Here is a 24172-nt window from a genome sequence, read left to right on the forward strand (position 1 = left end):
GAATTTAATTTAATTGATGAATTTAATCATGAAAAATGTGTGGATTTTGAGTTGAACTTTGGCCCTCTTCCAATAAACTAAAAGGGGTATTAATTTTTAATCCCCCGCAGCGTTACAACCAACAATAAAGTCAACCGATCCTTCACCGCTTGAAACCTGGCATGTTTTTTTCTTCTTTCAATATGAAACTCCTTTAGGCATTCGTTTCCACAAAAGTCCTGCTTCAGCTATGTTAAAAACTTGTTGAGAAGTATAACACATAATACTCCTCTTCAATAATTTTAACAAAAGTTCTTTTTTGAAAGTTTCGGCTCCTTGATCTGCACTTGCGGCTTCTCCCTGGATTTTAAATCTATTCAACCAGCCCTTACTGGTTTTAAATGGTTCCACATTTTTTTTTTTTTTTTTTTTTTTTTAGGCGAGTTTTCTTCAGATCATCATATTGGCTAATCTCTTTCTCTCTCTCTCTCTCTCTCTCTCTCTTTTTTTTAATATTTAACTTAAATGAATTCTTCATTGGAATATTATCTTCAATAAAATTAAAGTCTTTCCATTTCAATCCTAATAGCCAGCCTAGTCCTAGTTGCTTGCAGTGGAACAGCTATCTTTCTCGCTGCAAAAATTAATTCTTTATTTTTTTATAATTGTTCTTACAGTTAAAGTTGCAAGTCCTAAATTATGGCACAAATCCGTTTGTCGTTGACCGGAATCGATTCGCTTCAAAACATCTAATTTACTTTTCAAATTCAGTCTTTTTCTTACATTTATAGTCTTCGTACTGCGCCCAGACGTTGTTGCTTTTTCATTCCTATCAGTCATTATTAGCTCTTCGAAAATGTAACTGCGTTGGTTGAATTAATTACGATACAATGTTCAAGTAAACTTTTCATTACGCACGATGTCTAATACTCTACTGAGTGATGACTAGACTTCGGATAAATGCATATAACGCAAATATTACAAGCAATATACTTGATCATTTTTTAAAATGTTGATCGCGGAACTACGTAACAAGTAACTGTACTGAAACTAAATTAGCGTGCGAGAAAATTTTACTGAGCGTGGGAAAATTTCTCAAGTCGGCGTGGGAAACGTTTTAATGCTGTTTTGCTATTCATTTTCAAGCTATCGACTCCATCAAATGAAACGATTTCGTTAATATGTCAAAAATGTAATCTGTAAAAGAGCGTTATAGTGATCTGTGACAGCGTTATAGTCAGATACGGGTTATAATATAAGAACAGCGTTATAGCGAATCAGCGTAAAGCGAACTGCGTTATAACGGGGTCCTGCTGTATAGGAATTTTGCTAGCAGGGAAAAGGAGGTGATTATCCCTTTGTATAAGGCAATGGTCAGGCCACGCCTTGAGTACTGCGCACAGATCTGGAGGCCTCATTTTAGGAAGGATGTAGATTTACTTCAGCGTGTACAGAGAAGGGCAACAAGATTGGTGAGGGGAATGAAGGGATCCTCTTACCAAGAGAGGCTTAAGTTCTGCAAATTGCAGTGGCTGGAGACTAGGCACCTGCACGGTGATCTGATTGAGTTGTATAAGGCCTTGAATGGGTTGAGCATGCTGAATTCTGATGGGATCCTTCCACTTGTTCAGATTACGAACCTAAGGGGGCATAAATTCAAATTAAGAAAGGACAGATGTAGAATAGATGTGCGGAAATTTGCCTTTAGCCAGTGGGTGGTTAATTGCTGGAACAAACTTCCATCTGTCGTTGTGGAAGTTGATAGGTTGAATAAATTTAAGGAGGAACTGGACAGGCATTTGGAGGGAATGGTGTGATTTTTTTTTTTTTTTTTTGGCTGTTGCTTCATAAGCTGATACACTTGCTTTCTTGCATCACATGGCACTACTACTAGGTCTCAGCCCACTGCTCAACTTTTCTAGATTTTGTTGCAGCAGCGTACTGTCATTAGTGTCCTTATCAACCCTGCCAACTTTTGTATCATCTGAAAACTTGGACATTAAGCTTGATATACCATCATCAATATCATTTATAAATACAGAAAACAACACTGAACCCTGAGGGACTCGACTAATAACATTAGTCCATGATGAATAGTGTCCATTGATTAGCACTCTCTGTCTTCTCCCACTCAACCATCCCTTTATCCATAGCAGCAATTTGCCTCCAATGCCACACTGCTCCAATTAGTTCAGCAGTCTTCCATGTGCAACAGTATCAAAAGCCTTTCTAAGATCCAAATACAGTCCATTTCGGTTATTTGGGACACATCGGGACTAGTGCATTTTGGCCCGATTACGCTGCTGCCCCAATTACCCAATTATCCAAAGTTTCACGTAAATAGTTAAAAATACAATGTACCCCCCCCCCCCTTTACAATTGGTTCACTGTACAATCAAATCACATTACGATGGAGTCACCATCGTAACGTGATTTGATAGGTAGCATAGTAAAGTACCATTCACTATACGATGTGGAATAAGCGCCGGTCATTGTGATCACGTTTGTGAATTGAATTTTAACTATTAAACAGGGATTCTAATTAGCGAAAATAGGAGGAATATTATCCACAGACTATAAAAGCAAAGATATATTAAGCACAAATTTACCCTTTATTACCTTACCAATTAAAAAATTAAATGATACGTGAAAATCGGAAGAATATACGTGATAATCGGAATATTAATACGTACAGTAATAAGAACATATGAACTAGTTGATATTTGGTTACTGACATTTGTCGGTGGGGGTTAAAATTTAAAACAGTAAAAAGATAAGCAATCAATAACAAAGAACACTGCACACACAAATTACAAGTAACACGATACGCCCAAGTGAGAAAGGAGTAACAGTTATGAAGCTTTAAAAATAGGAATGAAGAGATCTGAAAATTAATTTTTTTATATGATTGCAGATTTCGTGGAAGTGTAAACCCCACCATAACAACCCACAGAATTCCAGCTTTTGGTATTATTGCAAATTCATTAAGATCGAGTTTATGATAGATTTCAATAACAGAAAAGCCCAATAAACAGGTGACTGCTAATTGTTTTTATTGTTGTATGGTTGTGACCTCCAGAATTTCGACCAAACCATGTGGTACCGTCGGAGACAATCGTAGGGTAATCTCCAGTGCTGTGGTCTCCTGCCCGATCAAACAGCATGCTGTCCCAATTAAGCAAAGTAAACCCTGGCTGTTTTCTCGATTGGTTTCTGTTTTTTTAGATTTTCCCGAAATGAACGGCTGCCCCGATTAACCGGTGGTCCAAATAACTGGAATCCACTGTATATGATATCAAAGTTATTCCCTGCATCCAGTTTCTTTGTGACCACATCATAGTATCCAATCAGATTGGATAATAGCTCGGACCATGCTGTGTCCGAGCTATAACTGAAGTCTTGTCTAGATGATCCTGCAGTGCTTTTTCTTTAACCAGTGCCTCCATTAATTTTGCTGGAACAGAAGTTAAACTAACAGGTATATAATTACTTGTGTCGCCCTTTGATCCTCCTTTGCAAATGTAAATGTGGGTCACATTTGCACATCTCCAGTCCATGGGTACCTCCCCTGAGTCCAAGAAAGATCTCATAATTATGGCTAAGGGTTTGCTTACTTCCTTTGTTGCCTCATTTAATATAACTGGATAGATCCCATCCACACCGGATGCCTTTTTTATATTTATGTTGAACAATTTCTCCTCCACTTCCCTCTCAGTTATTACAAAATCATCTAGCTCACTGACAAAGTTTAACTCACCTCTGGCATTCCCATCCCCAATAACTCCTCGTGGCTGTATTTAGATGCAAAATACTCATTTAGTTTGTTAACCATCTGAGCAGGATCATCAACAGTTGAACCATCAATATCCATTGGACCAATCTGATTCATCCCTTTCCCTCTAGAGTTTACATAGGTAAAGAACTCTTTGGTGTTTTTCTTTGCATCCTTTGCCAAGAATTTCTCATAATCTGCCTTTGCCTGCCTAATCTCCTTTGTGACTTGGTTACAGACCAGCTTATATCTATTATAGGCTTCCCTGTCATCCATTAATTTATATGTTTCCCATGCATTTTTTTTCTCTGCCATATGTCTCATTAGTTCCTCTGACATCCATTTAGGCCTAAACCTTGAAAAATATTTCTTAGTTGGTATGCAACGCCTAGTAGCTTCCAAGATAAATTCTTTGAAAGCTTTCCATTTAGAATTTGCTGTTGGTAACATCATTAGTTGGTCCCACTGTATAGAATTTAAATACTGTCTCAGACCACTGTAGTCGCCTTTAAAACGCACTTCAGAACACTGTGATCACTGCCACCTAGTGGTTCCTTTATCTGCAGATTCTTAATGCATGAAGAATCGCTACTGATAATCAGATCAAGAGTATTACTCCCTCTAGTTGCCTCTCGAACATGCCGATGTAGAAAACAATCATCCAATAAATCCCCAAAAGCCTTGCTAGTGTGTGAGTGACCAACCAACAAATTCCAGTCAATATCTGGGAAATGAAAATCACCCTTTATAATACTCTCTTATTTATTGGCCCACTCTATTTCCCTGTACAGTTTCTTATTATACTCATCAGAGTCATTAGGCCTATACACACTCCTACTCTCAATTTTGATCTCCCAGTGCTTATGTCACACCAAACTGACTCTACACTGCACTGTCCAGCGATGTCAACTGGCTTCACTTCCTTGGATTTTATGTGTTTCTTAACTAATAGCATAACCCCTCCTCCCTTCCTATCCTGTCTATCCCTTCTGTAGACATTGTACTCCCCAAATTCTAGTTCTGCATTCCTTATATCTGTGTGACACCACGTCTCTGAAATCCCCACAATATCTGCCTTTGATGTTTTGAGCAATACCTCAAATTCATCAAATTTATTTCCCAAACTTCTAGCATTGGTGTACATGCAAGTGTACATTCTCCTGTTACTATTGTTAGCTACCCTAACACAAGCCATGTGTTTACTTGTACCGCAATGACTCCCAGCCGTCTCTGAAATACTCTGCATCTTGTCATCCAGGCTGCTGCTCATTCCAATAGAAGCAGTGCAAGAATCACTTTCACCTCTTCCAGTAGCTACTGTTAATCTATTAGTCCTTGTATCCCCCCCCCAAGCTAGCAGTTTTCCGACCCACCTAACACTGCCTCGATAGCATCAGCAAATATTCTTGCACCCTTTTTATTTAAGCGTATCCCATCCCTGTAGAAGCAGTCTCTCCTGTTAACAGGTATAGACCAGGCTGAAAAAAATTCTACTCATTGAGCGTTGCACATTCTTACCAGTGCTTGAAGGTGGGCAGGAGCAGCAGTGCGTAGCACATGCTTCTTGATTAGACCGGGGTTCGAGCCCATGCCTACCAAATACGGAGGATGCGGTAAGGTCAGTGAATGACCACCACATTTCCCTGGTGCAATATGGCCTTAGTTGCTAATGGTCCTAAAAACCAAAATAACATAACATCCAGGGCTGAATTGATTGACAAGGCTCTCATCATATACTCCCTCCTATCGTGTCTTGGCCGAATTGCAGACACTTTCAAATTTAACCCTAATTCATGGCTTTTTTCCAATAGTGAACTGTACTTGTTAAGTAATTCTGCCAGTCTCCTACCCTTAATATCATTGTTGCCAACGTGTACAACAATATCACCTTTTGTGCCCTTAAAAGATGATATCCGCTCTACAACGTCATCAACCTTTGTCCCTGGCAGACATATCCTGGTCCTGTTCCACCTATCCTTTTTACATAGCATGTTCCCTGTTTCGCTGACAATAGAGTCCCCAACAACTACTAGTTCCTGTGGGACCAGCGCATTCTGCCTTGGGGGTTGTCGCTGTGTTATGTGATGATCAAGCAAGCTCTGCTGTTGATGTGGGCAGCTGAGAGCTTGATGAGCCCCTCAATTTAGATCCTTCGAGGGCATCCACCCTCTCCTTTACGCTCTCATATAGGCCCATAACAATGCTGAGTTGTTGCCTGATTTCCTCACACTCCTTACATCGCGCACACACAGATATCCCCCTTGGCAATATCATGTCCCATACCTGATTGCTCGACAAACATCAAGCTAGCAGTACATTTTAGAAGGCTGTTATTTAGAGGGCAACTGCACCCCTCAGTTCTCCCCTGAGCCACAGCACTCGATTTAGCTTGAGCCTTTTGCTTTGCTGCTCTAGTCTGAGTCATGCTTTCGATTCAATTTCAGTACAAAATTATAACCCTAAACTTGTATCCCAACGCAGTTGTAACACTATATATCTGTATATGTTTTTTTAGTATCAAGTTATGTATTAATTAATTATGTTACGTTTGTAAAATCTAAGTCATATGTATTTAGTTAAAAAGTACAATTTAATTGACAATGAAGTTTAAGAAGATTAATAAATTTTACTGATTAATTGATAATGTTATATATTATACTATACTAAGCTAACGTTATCTAGTTCGGAATATAACGCATCGTATGGTCGCCTCCATAGCCAGGTGGGAAGGAGCGGCAGTGTTAAGAAGCGTAGCACACGCTTCTTGATTAGACCAGGGTTCGAGCCTGTCACCACCAAATACTCAGGATGTGGAAAGGTCAGGGAATGACCACAGCATATGCCAGAGCAATATGGCCTTAGTTGCTAATGCTCCTAAAAACTAAATAACTAACTAACTATAACGTATCGTATAACAATGGTGGCAAGTTACAAAAGGTAAATCTATGGACACTTAAGTGTTAATTAACTTCCAAAATCTCGCTGTCTCAATTCAGAATAGCCCAAGGATCTTGACTATATCTATAAGCTACTTATAGAAAATAATTTAATTTAACGATTAGTAAATAAAGCGGCTAAATATAGCTAAAGAATTTCCCGTTTGCCAGCTCTGCAAAATTTGTAAAACACGTGGATTGGATACCCTTACCGATACTAAGTAATAACCTACAAAATCTCTATATAAGTTAAAATTTAAACTAAGTATCGTAACTAGGAATATAAATCTACTCCAGAAAATAAGTTAATATGTCAATTTAAACCAATTTAAGTTAATAAAACAGAAAAAACTTCTCTATTTTCCTTAGCCATAAAAACTTTGCCTGAACAAGGCTACTCTCGTTCCCACCTCAATACAACCTATCCACACAGAAAGGATATACAGGGTAGGAAGGGATGAGGTGTTATGCTGTGAGTTAAGAAACACATAAAATCTGAGAAAGTGCATCCAGTTGATATGGACAGATAGCGCAATGGTGAGTCAGTTTGGTGTGACATAAGCAGTTGGAAAGCAAAATTTAGAGTAGGAGTGTGTGTTATAGGCCTAATGACTCTGATGAGTACAGTGAACAAATGTACAGAGAAATAAAGTGGGCGTGTAAATTAGATTATCTTATGGGGGATTTTAATTTCTCAGATATTGGCTGGAACTTGTGGGTTGGTGACTCACACACTACCAAGGCTTTTGTGGATTTATTGGATGATTGTTGTCTACAGCAGCATGTTTTGGAGGCAACCAGAGGGAGTAATACTGTTGATCCGATTATCAGTAGTGATTCGTCATACATTTAAGAATCTGTAGATAAAGGAACCACTAGGTGGCAGTGATTCACAGTGTTCCAATGTGGGAGGCGCCTCCGTAGCCAGGTGGGAAGGAGCAGCAGCGCGTAGCACACGCTTCTTGATTAGACCGGGGTTCGAGCCCGTCACCACCAAATACAGAGGATGCGGAAAGGTCAGGAATGACCACCGCATATCCTGGAGCAATATGGCTTTAGTTGCTAATGCTCCTAAAAACCAAATAACAAACAAATAACAAATCCAATGTGGGATTTACTGAAAGAGCTAACTACAGATAGGGGTAGAGGGAAGGGTTTTTGCTTTCATAAAGGTGGTCTCAGAGATTTTTTAAATTCTATACAATGGAACCAACTGTTGTTGTTGCCAACAGTAAATTCTATACATGAAGCATTTAAAAAATGAATCTTGCTACTAGGATTTTCATATCAATTAAGAAATTTTGTTTAAGTTTTAGACCTAAATCAATGTCAGATGAACTAATGAGACATGTGGCAGAGAAAAAAAATGCATGGGATACATACACTGGTGTTCAAAACTTAAGGACCAAACAGGTTTTTACCTGTATCTTCTCATAGGAGTGTTCTGGATATGGGAAAAGCATACCAAAGGAACCTTGTTGAGGTACAGAAATAATGAAGGAAACAACACCGACACAACAACGGAAACAAAATGGTATAGAGGGACTTTATTCAAAATTGGCAACATAGCACTGGCTGCCATGATACAGATGCATCACAGCCAAAGATGGAAGAAAAGGAAGAGGTGGTCCTCAGTAGGAGATATGGCCACCCCTAATGTTGATGCAGGCTTTGCACTGCCAGTCCATACTTAGAACAATGTTGTTGATAAGTTCTTGGTAACATTGTCCATTCCTCTGTCAGCGCCATCTTCAGCTGGTGAACATTTTCTGGTGGGTGTGCACGTGCTGCTAGCCGTCTCCCCAGATCATCCCATACATATTCGATGGGATTTAGATCAGTGGAATGGGCAGACCAATCCATACGGACAATGTACTTACTTTCCAAAAGCATATCAACAGCTGAATTGTGATGTTATTATCCATAAACACTGACTCGGGGCCAGTGGCAGCTCTGAACAGACACATATGGGGAAGGATTATTTCAGTACGGTAGCGTGCACCAGTTACAGTACTGCCTTCCAGTATCTGGAGTTGTATACGTCCATCCAAGATAACGCCTTCCCCGACGCGAACACCTCGACCGCCATATCAAACCCTTTCATTGATGTTTGCGGGGTGATACCATATGCCAACCTATTGCTAGATTGGCTGACCTCCAGAATCACTGCTGAGACTGAATCTACTCTCATCAGTAAAGAGTACATTACCCCATTGTGCCGCTGTCCAGTCCTTGTGTTCGATGCACCACTGTGAACGGTATCTCCAATGGGCAGGTGTTAAAGGGACACAATGTACTGGCCATCGGGCAAACAGTCCACCTCTGTGGAGTCACCTGGCCACAGTAAACTGCAATATGCTGCATCCTGTGCAGCTGGTTTGCAATGGATCCCGCTGTCTGGTGTTGGTCCTTCTTGGCCTGTAGGAGTATATAGCGGTCATGATTGGGCATTGTTTTTCATGGACTACCACCACTGGTCCTTTGAACAGCTGTACTTGTCATTCTGAAGGCCGACCATGCACATGAGACGATGCTATGGGCAATACTGATCTCTGCAGCCACATTCCTCGCACTTAAACCTTCCTTGAGCTTCCCTGGTAAAGTCATCCTGACGTTGTCTACTGGCCATTTCGTTGTCTGTAGCACTGTATGAAACCAATTGAATGTTTGTAACAATCGTGCTCGCCATTTGGTAATTTGCACTTAACTGCTGTTTTTATCTGTTTATGTGAGCCCTCTCATCACAATTCAGATTTTTGCATGTTCACGAGCTTTCTACTGAACGGCCACAGTTATGCAAATTGCCACAGGCTGTTTTGTTTGATTTAGTGGTTGTAACCTTTAGAAATAGTGTTGGTCCTTACGTTTTGCACACCAATGTATTAACAGGTGACACAGAAACCTATGGTAGCTATAAGCTGGTCTGTAATAGTCACAAAGTAGGTTAGTCAAACAAAGGCAAATAATGAGAAATCTTTGGCAAAGGATGCAAAGAAAAACAGCAAAGAGTTCTTTACTTATGTATACTCTAGAAGGAAGGGGATGAATCAGATTGATCCACCTGATATTGATGGTTCAACTGTTGATGATCCTGCCCAGGTAGTAACAAACTAAATGGATGCCTCCGTAGTCAGGTGGGTAGGAGCAGCAGTGCGTAGCACACACTTCTTGATTCGACTGGGATTCGAACCCGTGACCACCAAATATGGAGGATGCGGAAAGGTCAGGGAATGACCACCGCATATCCCTGGAGCAATATGGCCTTAGTTGCTAATGCTCCTAAAAACCAAACAACAGCAACAAACTAAATGAGTAGTATTTTGAGTCAACATTTACACATGAGGAGTTATTCAGGGAGGGGAATGCTAGAGGTGTATTAAACTCGGACAGTGAGTTAAAATGATTTTGTAATAAGTGAGAGCAAAGGGGGGGTGCAGGAATTGTCGAAAATAATCATAACAAAGGCACCTAGAGTGGATGGGATCTATCCAGTTATATTAAAGGAGGCAGCAAAGGAAGTAAGCAAACCCTTAGCCATATTTATGAGAGCTTCCTTGGACTCAGGGGAGGTACCCATGGACTGGAGAAGTGCAAATGCGACTTCAATTCACAAAGGAGGATCAAAGGGTGACACAAGTAATTACAGACTTGTTAGTTTAACTTCTGTTGTGGAGAAATTAATGGAGGCACTGGTTAAAGAAGCACTGCAGGATCATCTAGACAAGACTTCAATTATAGTTTGAACACAGCATGGGTTTGTTAAGGTGAAGTCTTGTCTAACCAATTTTATTGGATACTACGATGTGATCACAAAGGAACTGGATGCAGAAAATAATTTTGATATCATATACTTGGATTTCAGAAAAGCTTTTGATACTGTTGCACATGGAAGACTGCTTTACAAATTGGAGCAGTGTGGCATTGGAGGCAAGTTTCTGCAATGGTTAAAGGGATGGTTGAATGGGAGACAGCAGAGAGTGGTAATAAATGGCTGCTGTCCTACGTGGACTAATGTTATTAGTGGAGTGCCCCAGGGTTCAGTGCTTGGCCCATTGTTGTTTCGTGTGTTTATCAGTGATGATAAATACACAAATGAAGGCATATCAGGCTTTATATCCAAGTTTGCAGATGATATAAAGGTTAGCAGGGTTGTTAATGACAGTAAAGACAGCATGTTACTGCAGCAGGATCTAGAAAAGTTAGACAGATGAGCTGAGAAGTGGCAGCTAAAGTTTAACATTGACAAATGCAAAGTACTGAGTACGGGTAGGAGTAACCCAAGAGAAACATTTAAACTGTATGGTACTACACTCAGGGAGGTGGAGAATGATTTTCCTATTTTCCTCCTCTGGCCAATTTTGAGTGTCTACAGTATGTGACTGGACATTTGTGGTGAGTATGCTTAGTATCTGGTTGAAGTGCAGAGTGCTTCGCAATATGTACAGGAGCAACGCCCTTTATGTTGTTATTGGTTTTTGGATATTCTTACTTGTGCTCTCAAAATTGTAATTTAATTTTATATTAGTCTTTCCTCTATTTTTACTTGTCATACCGTGACACCTAACGAAATTTCTATTGAAACAGAAATATCTGAGCTCCTGAAAATGTGATTTGGCCTTGAAGCCCAACGTGTTATCATGTGAATACAGCCAATGTGAACAGTGCATCTAGTGTGCAGCAATAAATTAAATGTAAAATATAGCTCCCACACTGAAGTTAGACATGTATGCAAGTGAGCTCCCATGAGGTTGATAATAGTGTGATTCTGCCTTTATGTGAAAATTTATTTTACCAATAACTTTCAGATCTTTCATTTCCATTTTGGAAATTGTGTACCAGAGACTAAACCAGGATTAATGTAACTTTGTCATAGGCATTTCTACTGCCAAGGTCGTGGAGAGTGTAAAAACAAGAGGAGAAGATTTCTTCTTTTTCTCAGTGAGGAAGTACTTTATGGTTGCATGTGACTAAGTGATACACTTTTTCCCATTGAAAATTATGTTCTTATAAATGTTGAGATGGCATAAACTTCATCAGTTGGCAGTGTATCATTTTCAAATTTGAAATTTTTTGTGGAAAAAGTATCCAGCACGTCTTGATGTCATTAAAGATAAAGAAATAGATGAAGGAATTGATGTTTTGAAGCATCAGTTCAAGTTTCAGTGTGAGAACCCACCAGACGTTATTATTAAAGAGGAAAGGGCCTCCTATGAACAAAACGTTTGCTCAACATTTATGAAGAGGGCAAAGTCTGCGACAGTGTCTTTCTTGAAGCAATCAAAATTAGTTGATGAAATCCACAGACAGAGTAAATGTTAGGTATGCTAATGTTTAAAAGTATACCATACTGAATAACCAATCCTATGGCTGTATTTTAATGTAAAATATGTATTTTTTCCGTGTGGACTTAAACAAAAAGAGAAAATCTGCTTTTCCAAAAATCATTTTTTTTGGGGAGAAAAGCTCAGCTGTTTTGTTTTGGCTCCAAAAACTTCCTGTTTTTCTTCTTTTATACAAATTCCTGATTTCCAACTTTTAGAAAATCAAAAATTGGCAGGTATGGCTCTGGGTCACATGCCAGATGATGACCACTAGCAGTTATTTACAAGATTTTAGATATTGGCTTTGCTAATGCTTATTTTCTTATAAATTTTTAAAAAAAATTTATAAAATACTAACATTCTAAATGGTCATGCCTTACTTGCCAAGAAGTATAAACAAAACATATCTTTCCATGCCATCCAGTGGTCAAGGGAGCTAACTTGGCATTTGTTCTTATGTCCTTTTAATGTGCAGCAGTAGTATGATTGTGTGGAGTAGATTTATATTTACAGTGAAGTAGGCTTATTACCCCTACCCTTATGAAGGTAGACCAATCTGTTCTTTTAAACAGGCTGTTTGAAAAAAAAAAAAAAAAAAAATTGTAAATGAAAGAGGAATTTCAAACAGACTATCAGACTATAAATTTTTCACTATATAATTCTCCAAGACAAAATTCTGGACTCCCTTTCAAGATTTTCAAAAGTCCTCCTTCCCCCACTTTGACATCCATTTAGACTATTGTCAAAAGACCATTGTTTTTTTTTTTTTTTTTTTGGCTGATGCTGCATAAGCTTGCTTTCTTGCATTGAATGCCTCTACTAATGCTAAGAGCAGATTATCAAAAAAATTTTAAGTTAGAATTCATAAAAGCAAAATGGCAATATTTATGTCAACTTTATCATTGAATTCAATTTAAAAACTTTAATATGACAAAAACGGTCTGCATAGCACCTTCAAAACTGAAAAATAAGTGATAAAGAATAGCTATCTTTTAATTGTAGTACCATGTACAAAATTAATGAAATTCCTGTCTGTGTGTAGCTTATATTTGTATATTTGCTTTTCAGATTGATAAACTGAGCTATTACATTTATATATTGTGGTTTTAGAATGTTGAGCAGATTAGTGAAGAAATTGATGAAACAGAAGAAGATGATCGCTCAAAATTTAAAGATCAACTCTCAGTGATTGGATTACTAGGAAAACAAGCTATAGACCATTGTATACCAGTTTTAGTTCGGTTAGTCTTGTTTGTTTTTATTATATATTGTATTTATTATATGTTTTATGTTATTACATATTTACTAAATTTTGAATTTCAAAATATTTAATATGCAAAGGAAGAGATTTCACTTTCACGAAGATGATTACAGTGGTCAGTAAGCACTTTTTAAATTTGTTTCATTGAAACCAACTGATGTTAACAAATTCAATTACTAAATAGGAAGTTTTCAGGAAGGTAATCATAGAAGTTATGAAGTTTTTCATACCAACTAAGAAATATTGTTCAAGGTTTAGAAATAATGGATGTCAGATGAACTGTTGTGCTACAATAAAAATACTGTGGCAAACAAAACCTAAACTGCAGCCAAGTCACTAAGAGGGTTAGGCAAGTTAAGGCAGATTGAGGTGTTCAGCTAAGAATGAAAAGAAAAGTAGCAAAGATTTCTTTGCTTTCATTAATTTTCCCCGGGGACTCACATCTGGTGAGTATGGGCTTGGCAAACCCAGGGTCCTGAGCTGGATATCATCATTCTTCTCTTTCTTGGTGATTCCTTTGTACTTCTCTCTCTCTCTCCCTTTCTCTCTCTCTCTCTTTCTCCTCCTCTCTCTTCTTTCTTTCTCAGCGGGTAACTCAGGATTTTTTTTTTTTTTTGGCTGGTGCAGCATAAGCCTCAGGCTTCCTTGTACCATATGGCTAATAATAATAATAATAATAACACCAGAAGGAAAGGGCTGAACTACATTGGCCCACTGGATATCAATAGCATATCCATTGATGATTCTATATGTGTCACCAGCAAACTGAATATATATATATATATATTTTTTTTTGGTAGTTAGAATTTATTTTATAAAGATGGTATTCACTTATACAGAAGAGGTGCAAGGGTTTTTACTAATGCCTTTGGGGAAGCATTATGGATTTAGGGAAGTCAGCATATAATTGATTCAGGCACAAAATTAAACTTGCATCTTCTCTGAGAGCATTTGAGTGCACCCATCAATTATACTAAACAGTGAAAGGGAAACTAATAGAAGTAAAATCCACCAGTAATCTAAGACCTCTTGAAAACACACTTTTAAGTAAATATAAGGAATGCATCGGGTTTGTCAAAAGCAATTAAGCACAGAACTTAATTTGTGTATCTAGTAATTCAAGGAATTTTGTAAATAAATTAAATGAATTTGAGCTTTTGATCATATCAGCTAACACTGATGTAGTTGGGCCTACTATGGTATGATGCCACTCACAGATACAAGATGAAGAATTTCATTTTAGTGTAAATATTATCTGTTCAGGAGAGCTAGGAGAGGAGTGATACTTCTCATTAAAAACTGCTACCTTTTGGCAGTTTCTAATAAGAAGATTGATCTGATCATCAAGATGCACATTACCTTGATGATCAGATCAAGGTAATGTGGATATTTTGTCAGTTTGGGGAGAAATGATTTGCATTAAAGGTAAGCTGATTGGAGTATGTTACAGGCAAAATGACTCTGAGGAGGATGACAAAAATCTCTTCAGGCAGATTGAATAAGCTAGTAAGTATGATAATCTTATTAAGGGTGACTTCAATCTGCCTCTTATAGATTGGGATGCATGAAACAGAACTATATATATATATATATATATATACACACATACACAGTATATATAAATATTTATATTTATATAAATTCACTTTATTGTTTTAAAAAATATATTAATACAGGCAAACTCAGTACATCTAAACAGAGGGATTGAGATCTAAGAATACACAATTTGAGGTGTTGGTCAAGACATCAAAGGCGGATATCGTTGGGATATCAGAGATGTGGTGTCACTAATATTAGTAATGCAGAATTGGAATTTGGGGAGCACAATGTGTACAGAAAGGCTAGACAGGATAGGAAGGGAGGAGGTGTTATGCTGTTAATTAAGAAAAACATAAAATCAAAAGAAGTGCATTCAGTTGATATAGATGAACAGTGCACTGTTGAATCAGTTTGGTGTGACATAAGCACTGCAAAAGGAAAAATAAGAGTAGGAGTGTGTTATAGGCTTAATGAGTACAATGAATAATTGTACAGAGAAATAGAGTGGGTTAGTAAATCAGAATGTCTTATAATGGGGGATTTTAACTTCCCAGATATTGACTGGAACTTGTGGGTTGGTCACTCACACACTAGTAAGATTTTGTGTATTTATTGGATGATTGTTTTCTGCAGCAGCATGTTCGAGAGGCAACCAGAGAGGAGTACAATGTGAATGTAATACTCTTGATCTGGTTTTCAGCAGTGATCATTCATGTATTAAGAATTTGCAGAAAAAGGAACCACTAGGTGGCAGTGATCAGTGTACTGATGTGGATTTACTTAAAGATATAATTACCATCAGGGGTAAAGGAAAGGGTTTTTGCTTCCGTAAAAGTGAGTACAGTGGTCTCAGACAGTTTTTAAATTCTGTATAGTGGGATCAACTAACGATGTTACCAACAGTAAATTCTAAGTGGGAAGCATTCAAGGAATTAATCGTGGATGCTACTAAAAGTTTCATACCTATTAAGAAATATTGTTCACAGTTTAGGCCTAAATGGTTATCAGATGAACTAATGAGACCCGTGACAGAGAAGAAAAATGCATGGGATGCATATAAATTATCAAGCGACTCAGAAGCCTATGGCAGATATAAGCTCGTCTGTAATCAGGTCACAAAGGAGGTTAGGTAGGCAAAGGAAGATTATGAGAAATCTTTGGCAAAAGATGCTAAGAAAAACAGCAAGGATTTCTTTACTTATATAAACTCTAAAAGGAAGGGGATGAATCTGATTGGTCCACTTGATATTGATGGTTTGACTTTTGATGATCCTGCTCAGATACCAAACAAACTGAATGAGTGTTTTGCCTCTACATTCACACATGAGGGGTTATTAAGGTTTGAAAATGGCAGAAGGTTATCAAATTGTAGCAGGGTGCTTAATGATTTTGTAATAACTGAGAGCAAAGTGGAGGAGAAATTGTTGAAGTTAAACATAAGAAAGGCACCTGGGCTGGATGGGATCTATCCAGTTATATTAAAGGAGGCGGCAAAGCAACTAAGCAAACCTTTAGCCAAAATTATGAGAGCATCCTTGGACTCAGGGGAGGTCCCCACAGACTGGAGATGTGAAAATGTATCCCCAATTCACAAAGGGGGATCGAAGGGTGACGAGTAATTACAGACCGGTTAGTTTAACTTTTGTTCCATGTAAAATAATGGAGTCACTGGTTAAACATGCATTGCAGGATCATATAGACAAGACTGCAGCAATAATTCAGATACACAGCATGGGTTTGTTAAGGGAAAGTCTTGCCTGACAAATTTTATAGGATATTATGATGTGGTTACAAAGGAACTGGATCCAAAAAATAATTTTGATATCATATATTTGAATTTCAGGAAAGCATTTGATACTGTTGCGCATGGAAGACTATTGTACAAATTGCAGCTGAATGGTATTAAGAGTAAGTTTCTACAATGATGATTGAGTGGGAGAAGAAAGGGGGTGGTAATTAATGGGTGTTGCTCTTCGTGGACTAATTTTATTAGTGGAGTCCCACAGGGTTCGGTGTTGTGTCCTCTGTTGTTTTGTATATTTATCAGTGATATTGATGAAGGTATATCAGGCTTAGTGTCGAAGTTTGCAGATGAGACAAAGGTTGGCAGAATTGTTAATGATAGTAATGGCAATGTGCTACTGCAACAGGATCTAGATAATTTGGGCAGACTGGCTAAGAAGTGGCAACTGAAGTTTAACCTTGACAAATGCAAAGTACTGCATATGGGTAGAAGTAACCCCAGAGAAACGTACCAACTGTGTGGTACTACACTTAAGGTGGTAGAAAATGAAAAAGACCTGGGAGTAATTGTGCAGTCAGATATGAAGTTTTCTAAGCAATGCAGACAGGCTGCCAGGGCAGGTTATGGTGTTTTGTCAATGATATATAGGAATTTTGCTAGCAGGGAAAAGGAGGTGATTGTCCCTGTGTATAAGGCAATGGTCAGGCCATGCCTTGAGTACTGCGTACAGGTCTTGAGGCCTCATTTTAGGAAGGATGTAGATTTGCTTAAGCGTGTACAGAGAAGGGTAACAAGATTGGTGAGGGGAATGAAGGGATCCTCTTACCAAGAGAGGCTTAAGTGCTGCAAATTGCAGTGGCTTGAGACTAGACACCTGCGCCGTGATCTGATTGAGGTTTATAGGGCATTGAATGGATTGAGCACGCTGAATTCTGATGGGATCCTTCCACTTGTTCAGATGTAGAATAGATGTGCGGAAATTTGCCTTTAGCCAGCAGGTGGTTAATTACTGGAACAAACTTCCATCTGTCGTTGTGGAAGTTGATAGGTTAAATAAATTTAAGGAGGAACTGGACAGGCATTTGGAGGGAATGGTGGGATTTTTTTTTTTTTTTTTTTGCCTGATGGTGCATAAGCTCCTACACTTGCTTTCTTGCATCACATGCCACCACCACCACTAATACTACTACTACTACTACAACACATTGTGCAAGTATCTGTCAAGAGTATAAAATCACAAATATGTCCAAAAAGAAATCTGGGGGTGGGGGGATAGGCTCACCACATGCTAAAAAGGCACCTCCGTAGCCAGGTGGGCAGGAGCAACAGTGCGTAGCACATGCTTCTTCATTAGACCGGGGTTCGAGCCCGTGCCCACCAAATACGGAAAGGTCAGGAAATGACCACCGCATATCCCCGGAGCAATATGGCCTTAGTTGCTAATGCTCCTAAAAACCAAATAATAACATAACACTCTAAGAAGTTAAGATGGCAATCTCTTTTTGAAGGATGCCAGTTGCACAGGTGATGCTTTCCAAGAATCTGGATCAGTATTGCACTGGATGAAAAAGTCTTAGTGCAGTAAGGCCATTGTAACACTTCTTGCTCCTCACTAAAGATGAACAAAACTCTTGTTTTCTGAGCAGAATTGTCCCAGGAATTCTCAGCTGCACAAAATCACACTGGTTTTTATGCATAGGAAGTCCCACAGTGCTCTCACTGAGATTACACAGTATAATAGATCTCAAATGGGCAACCCGTACCTCTCTCATCAACTAGTGCAATACCACCACTTTGCGTATTGTTAGCTTGAAGTGTTGAAACCCAGTCGAAATCTCCAGGGCAAAGTTTCTAGCATCCCCTCCTTCCCCATCTCCTTCAACCCATGCACTAGTTGAAGGAGATGAAGGGGAAAAAAAACAGCCACCTGAAAATCTAGTATTCCAGACTCAGAATGGACTTAATGTTGCTGTCTGCTGCTGATGATCAAGTTGTTGTACTTTAGGTCATCAGGGGTTTTATGTAAAGAATGAAGTACTTAAGAACAAATTTACAATTTAACTTTCACCATATCAAGTTTAAAAATTCCAGTTGGCTTTCAGAATTTTTTCTCTCAGCTGCTTAAAATGATTCTTAAAATGCAATCTGGAGTTAGGACTATCCCTAAAAGCTTAACTTCAGAACAACAGCCAAGCACTTGCTCATCAACACAAAGACTTAGGACTGAGAAAGAATAAATATTATATAATTGGATTGATGCCCAGACCAGAACATCTCAGATAACTCATTAACAGTATTTTGGATAAAAGCATTGGAAGAGGGTAGATGCAATTTGTATACACCTGCTGATTGACCCATGAAAGCAAGTCATCTGTGTCAGAAATACAATCTAGATTATTTCCCAAAACTGAGCTAGAATAGTAGAGGAGAACAATGCCAAAAACTTGCTACCTTGAGAAATACCTATAGAAATTGCAACCAGCATACAATTGTGGACATTAGAAAAAGATAAAAAAAACCTTTCGGATAAAGTCTGACACCAATGAAAAAATACGGCCTCCAGTGCTAAAACAATGCTGTAGAACTACCAGTAAAGGGGTTTACAAAGTTGAAAGCAGAAGAAACATCAAAGAATATTGCGAATAAATCAACTCGCCAGTTCCAAGCTAAAGGTATTTTCCCTATTAATTATTGACTTCCTGCTCACACCATAACAAATATTTTCAAACTGCTGAGGAAAACTGTGATTTAATAAAGGTGTCAGCAGCAGCTTCCTAAGAATTTTGAAAAACAAAATAAATGTAAATCAGTCGATAGTAGGCCACACCCCTTGGATTAGGAACATTAGGAATTGGAATAGCCTTATAAGTCTTCTGTACTCTGGGAACCAACCCTAAACCTAAAAGCTGTTTAAACATAAGGATCAGTATCTCAAAATAAAAAAATATATATATATTATGTGGTAGCAGTTGTTTGAACAAATTGGATGATTGCTAGTTATTTCACCATGTCTGAGAAAGTACCTAACATCCTAGGTCTAGTTCTCACCAGACCTAGGATGTTAGGTACTCTCTAAGAAGTCTAACTAAACATGACAGTGGGAGGACCAATAGCAGGCACTGACAACAATACTATTAAATGTGTTATATATAAAAAAAATTATGTGGTCAAAGATTAAAAACGAGAGTTTCAATTTCAAGAGAGGAACCTATAATGGAATGAGATATTTCTTGGACTTGATTAACTGGGAAAACTGCAGTATGGTATCAGATACAAATATGCTACTACTTGAATGTTTCTCATATACAAAATATGGGAAATGTTCAAGGAATTTATCCTTGAAGCACAAATGTATTCCGACCAGTGATCAAATTCTTTAAACGTAAGATGCTAAAATGGACGACAGTTGATGTTAAGGGTTTAATTAAGCAAAAGAAGTAGGCATGGGTCAGTTACAAGTGATCATGAGATTCTGATTTGTATGAGCATTCAACTTCCGCAATGACAAATGGAAGTTTGTTCCAATCACCTACCCGCTGGCTTAGGGAAAATTTCAGCACCTCTTTCGACAACTGTCTTTCCTCAATTTCAATTTATGTCCCCCTTAGGTTTGTAATCTGAGCAAGAGGAAAAACCCCATCAGAATTGAACCTGCTCAATCCATTCAAGGCCTTATACACCTCAATCAGATTGTCTCACAAGTGCCTAGTCTCCAGATGCTGCAATTTGCAGAACTTAAGCCTTTCTTCATAAGCGTACCCCTTTGTTCCCCTCATCAGTCTTGTTGCCCTTCTCTGTACTCATTCTAACAACTCTACATCCTTCCTAAAATGAGGCTTCCAGATCTGTATGCAGTACTCAACGTGTGGCCTGACCATTGCCTTATATAAAGGGATAATCACCCCCTTATCTCTGCTAGCAAAATTCCTGTATATCCTTGACAAGACCCCATGATTTACTCTAGCCGTCTGTCTGCACTGCTCAGAAACCTTCATACCTGACTGCACAATTACCCCTCAGGTATCTTTCATTCTCCACTACCCTGAGTGTAACACCACCCAGTTGGAACCTTTCTCTGGGGTTACTGCTACCCATATGCAATACTTTTCATATGTCAATGTCAAACTTCAGTTGCCACTTTCTCAGCCCATCAGCCCAACTTTTCCAGATCCTGTTGCAGAAGCATACTGTAATTACTGTTATTAAGAACTCTGCGAACCTTTGTATCATCTTCAAACTTTGACATTAAGCTTGATATACCTTCATCAATATCATTGATATATTTACAAAACAACAGTGGGTGCAACACCAAACCCTGGGGGACACCACTAATAACTTTAGTCCACGAAGAGCAGTATCCATTGATTTCTACTCTCTTGTCTTCTTCCACTCAACCAACGTTTTATCCATTGTAGTAACTTGCCCTTAATGCCATACTGCTCCAATTTGTACAGTAGTCTTCCATGTGCAACAGTATCAAAAGCTTTCCTGAACTCCAAGTATATGATATCAAAATTATTTTTGCATCCAGTTCCTTTGTTACCACATCATAGTATCCAATCAAATTGATCAGACAAGACTTCCCCTTAACAAACCCATGCTGTGTCTGAATTATTACTGCTGTCTTGTCTAGATGATCCTGTTATGCTTCTTTAATCAGTGACTCCATTATTTTTCCTGGAACAGAAGACAAACTAACAGGTCTGTAATTATTCTTGTCACCCTTTGATCCCCCCTTTGTGAATTGGAGATACATTTGCACATTTCTAGTCCATGGAGACTTCCCCTATGTACAAGGATGCTCTCATAATTATGGCTAAGGGTTTCCTTACTTCCTTTGCCACCTCCTTTAATATAACGGGATAGATCCCATCCACCCCAGGTGCCTTCCTTATGTTTAACTTCGACAATTTCTCCTCCACATTTTTCTCTCAACTGGCATCAAAATCATTTAACTCCCTGTTAGATTTTGATAAACATCTGGCCCTCTTCTCCTTGAATATAAATGAGAAGAGAGTAAATCAAATAGTTCCTTCAACTAATTTCAGTGTACAATCCATAAAAGACCAGGAAAAATGGCAGATAAGTTTTGAACAGATGTTTCTCAATGATATTTACTGTCAAAAGGAAGCTAATATTTGGGGAATGTTAAGGAATTGCATTGTTGTAAAACAAGTGATATAATGATCTGTGATAATCATTTGTAAGAAAAGCTATCGAGGAGAGCATAGCTCTACGAGTTGATGTATATATTCAGTGATAAATTAAAAAGGCAGCAGGTGAATGTATCAAATGGGTGGAAATGTTAATAATAGCATCTTTAGACTAGTGGAAGATACCTTTGGGCTGGAGAAGTGCTAATGTCTACCTATTCCACAAAGGTAGTACTACACAGGAATTGGGTAACTGTAGGCCGGTGAGTCTGACTTCTGTGGTTGCAAAATAGCAAACCCGAACCGTTCCACAATATGAGAGATACCAAATGGTGTACAGAATGATACAATATACAAAATATAGAATAATACAATACTTTGCAACTGTGATGGTATGTTTGCATTATCAGGGTACCTGCCCTCCCACCGATGATAGGCCAACAGCTTTGAAATGTTGACCATCTGGGTGGTGGTATCCACTGAGAATAAATAACCGTAGTCTTCTCTACTAGAGAAGCGTTACTTATTCGAAGTAGTGCAATACCTGGTATCTCATTGTGAAGGTAGCCACAATACGAGATACAATTAAAAACGATGCCTTCACACTATGTATGTAGTTTAATTTATGGGTAAACTATGGTAGTTGTCAAACCAGATTAGTACTGAAAGATGTCTAGTTGTCAAACTTTGCAACCCACACACCCCTTAAGGTGTGTGGGTTGCAAAGTTTGACAGGGTGCCTCCGTAGCCAGGTGGGAAGGAGCAGCAGTGCGTAGCAGACGCTTCTTGATTAGACCAGAGTTCGAGCCCATCACCACCAAATACGGAGGATGCGGAAAGGTCAGGGAATGACCACCGCATATTCCCGGAGCAATATGGCTTTAGTTGCTAATGCTCCTAAAAACCAAATAACAACAAAGTTTGACAACATCTAAGGATATTTGAATGAAGTTTTTAAAGGGCTGAAAGAGTTGAGTAAATTGAATGAGGTCTGTTCTCTCTTGTAGGATACAAGAGGTATTTGTTGTCTGTGACACTAAAGCTGCTTTACCACTTATCACCGGTTTCAAGCAGCCTGGGCTTGAGTCCCATCATAGATTGGGAGGAATTTTAAGTTGGATTGAAGTTTTTCAATTTCAGGCAGAGGGGTGGGCTAGTCCCTGGGAATTATTCTGGGTTTTTCAGCTTGCACAACATGCCTCTTGGCCTATCAGTGCATTCTTGTATAGACAATACATAATACCACAAAGTGGCATTAGTTGTAGATGTGCGTAAGAACCAACAACAAGAACCAGAATTATACCTGATTCTAACTGAAAGGAAGCTGGAGATAATTTTTGAAGCTAAAAGTAAATAAGGCACTGGGATTGATGGAATCTATCCAATTTTATTAAAAGAAGCAGCAAAAGAGGTAAGTGGTAGATACTTTCATCAACCGGTGAAATACCACCACTTTGCTTATTTGGAGGCTTGAAGTGGTGAAACCCATGTTTAGTCTCTAGAGCAAAGTTTCCGGCATCCCCCCCCCATACTTCTCCTCCAACCCATGCACGGTACTAAGTACTATAGGTTTTGATACCTTTCATGTTTGGGGGTTTCATAAAAAAAAAAAAAAAAAAAAGCAAACTTTTAGCCACAATTGTGAGATTTGTCCTTGGATTCAGAGGATGCCCATATAAACTGGAGAGATGCTAATGTCTTTTCTATTCACATATGACAATCAGAAGGTAAGGCAATAATTACAGACCTGTACACTTGCCTTGAGGGAAAATAGTGGAGTGAGTGATGAAACATAATGTGGAATCTTGTTGACAGGAATGTGGTTATGTGGCAGTCGCAATTTGGGGATATCTTGTGTCACTTTTGTGAGGTTCACAAAGGAACTAGATCCAAAAAATAATTTTATCCTAGATTTCAATGAAGCTTTCGATATTGTTCTACATGAAGAACTGCTATAAATTGGTGCAGCTTGAAACATAGAGGTCAATTACTATGATAAAGGGATGGAGAGGAGACAGAAAGTAATTAGTGGCCTCTGCTCTTCATGGAGTAATATTATTAGTGGAGTCTCTTTGGTTTAGTCATGAACTTCTTACTGTTTTTATTATTTATTAACGATACTGACCCTTTAGACTTGCAGGTTACTTATAAAGGATTTTTTTTATATAGATTGAAAAACCAGATTGAGACCGAATTTCTGGGAATAACCATTAACCTTCAAGTTGATACTAAAAGAGAAAGAAGGAGACTGTGGAACGAGTTAGTTAATATCTTGCAGTCTCGATGGGATACAGCTCCCATTGGTGCAACAATGAAAAAATTATACCACAAGTTTCATTTCTCCTGGATAAATATGATCGATTTTGGTTCTGCATGGACATATTCACATCTGTCCTGTTGACAGGACATGGATTGCTGAACCAGTCTTTTTAGGTTCAATTTTTCACAAACAGACCTCTGTTTGTGT

The 24172-nt window shown here is 38.5% G+C and overlaps 1 protein-coding gene across 1 annotated transcript in view; it reads left to right on the top strand.

The window, feature by feature from the left end:
* LOC150091450 (exportin-4-like) overlaps positions 1–24172 on the top strand; it is a 748459-nt gene that overhangs the window by 384230 nt on the left and 340057 nt on the right. The window contains exon 11 of the mRNA XM_090383995.1: positions 13119–13249. Within this exon, the coding sequence (XP_090240121.1) occupies positions 13119–13249 (131 nt within the window). The remainder of the gene's footprint in view (positions 1–13118; positions 13250–24172) is intronic.

This window comes from Mastigoproctus giganteus, chromosome 1 (genome assembly GCF_048544385.1).
Source record: "Mastigoproctus giganteus isolate SK-2022 chromosome 1, ASM4854438v1, whole genome shotgun sequence".
Classification (NCBI taxonomy): Eukaryota; Metazoa; Arthropoda; class Arachnida; order Uropygi; family Thelyphonidae; genus Mastigoproctus; species Mastigoproctus giganteus.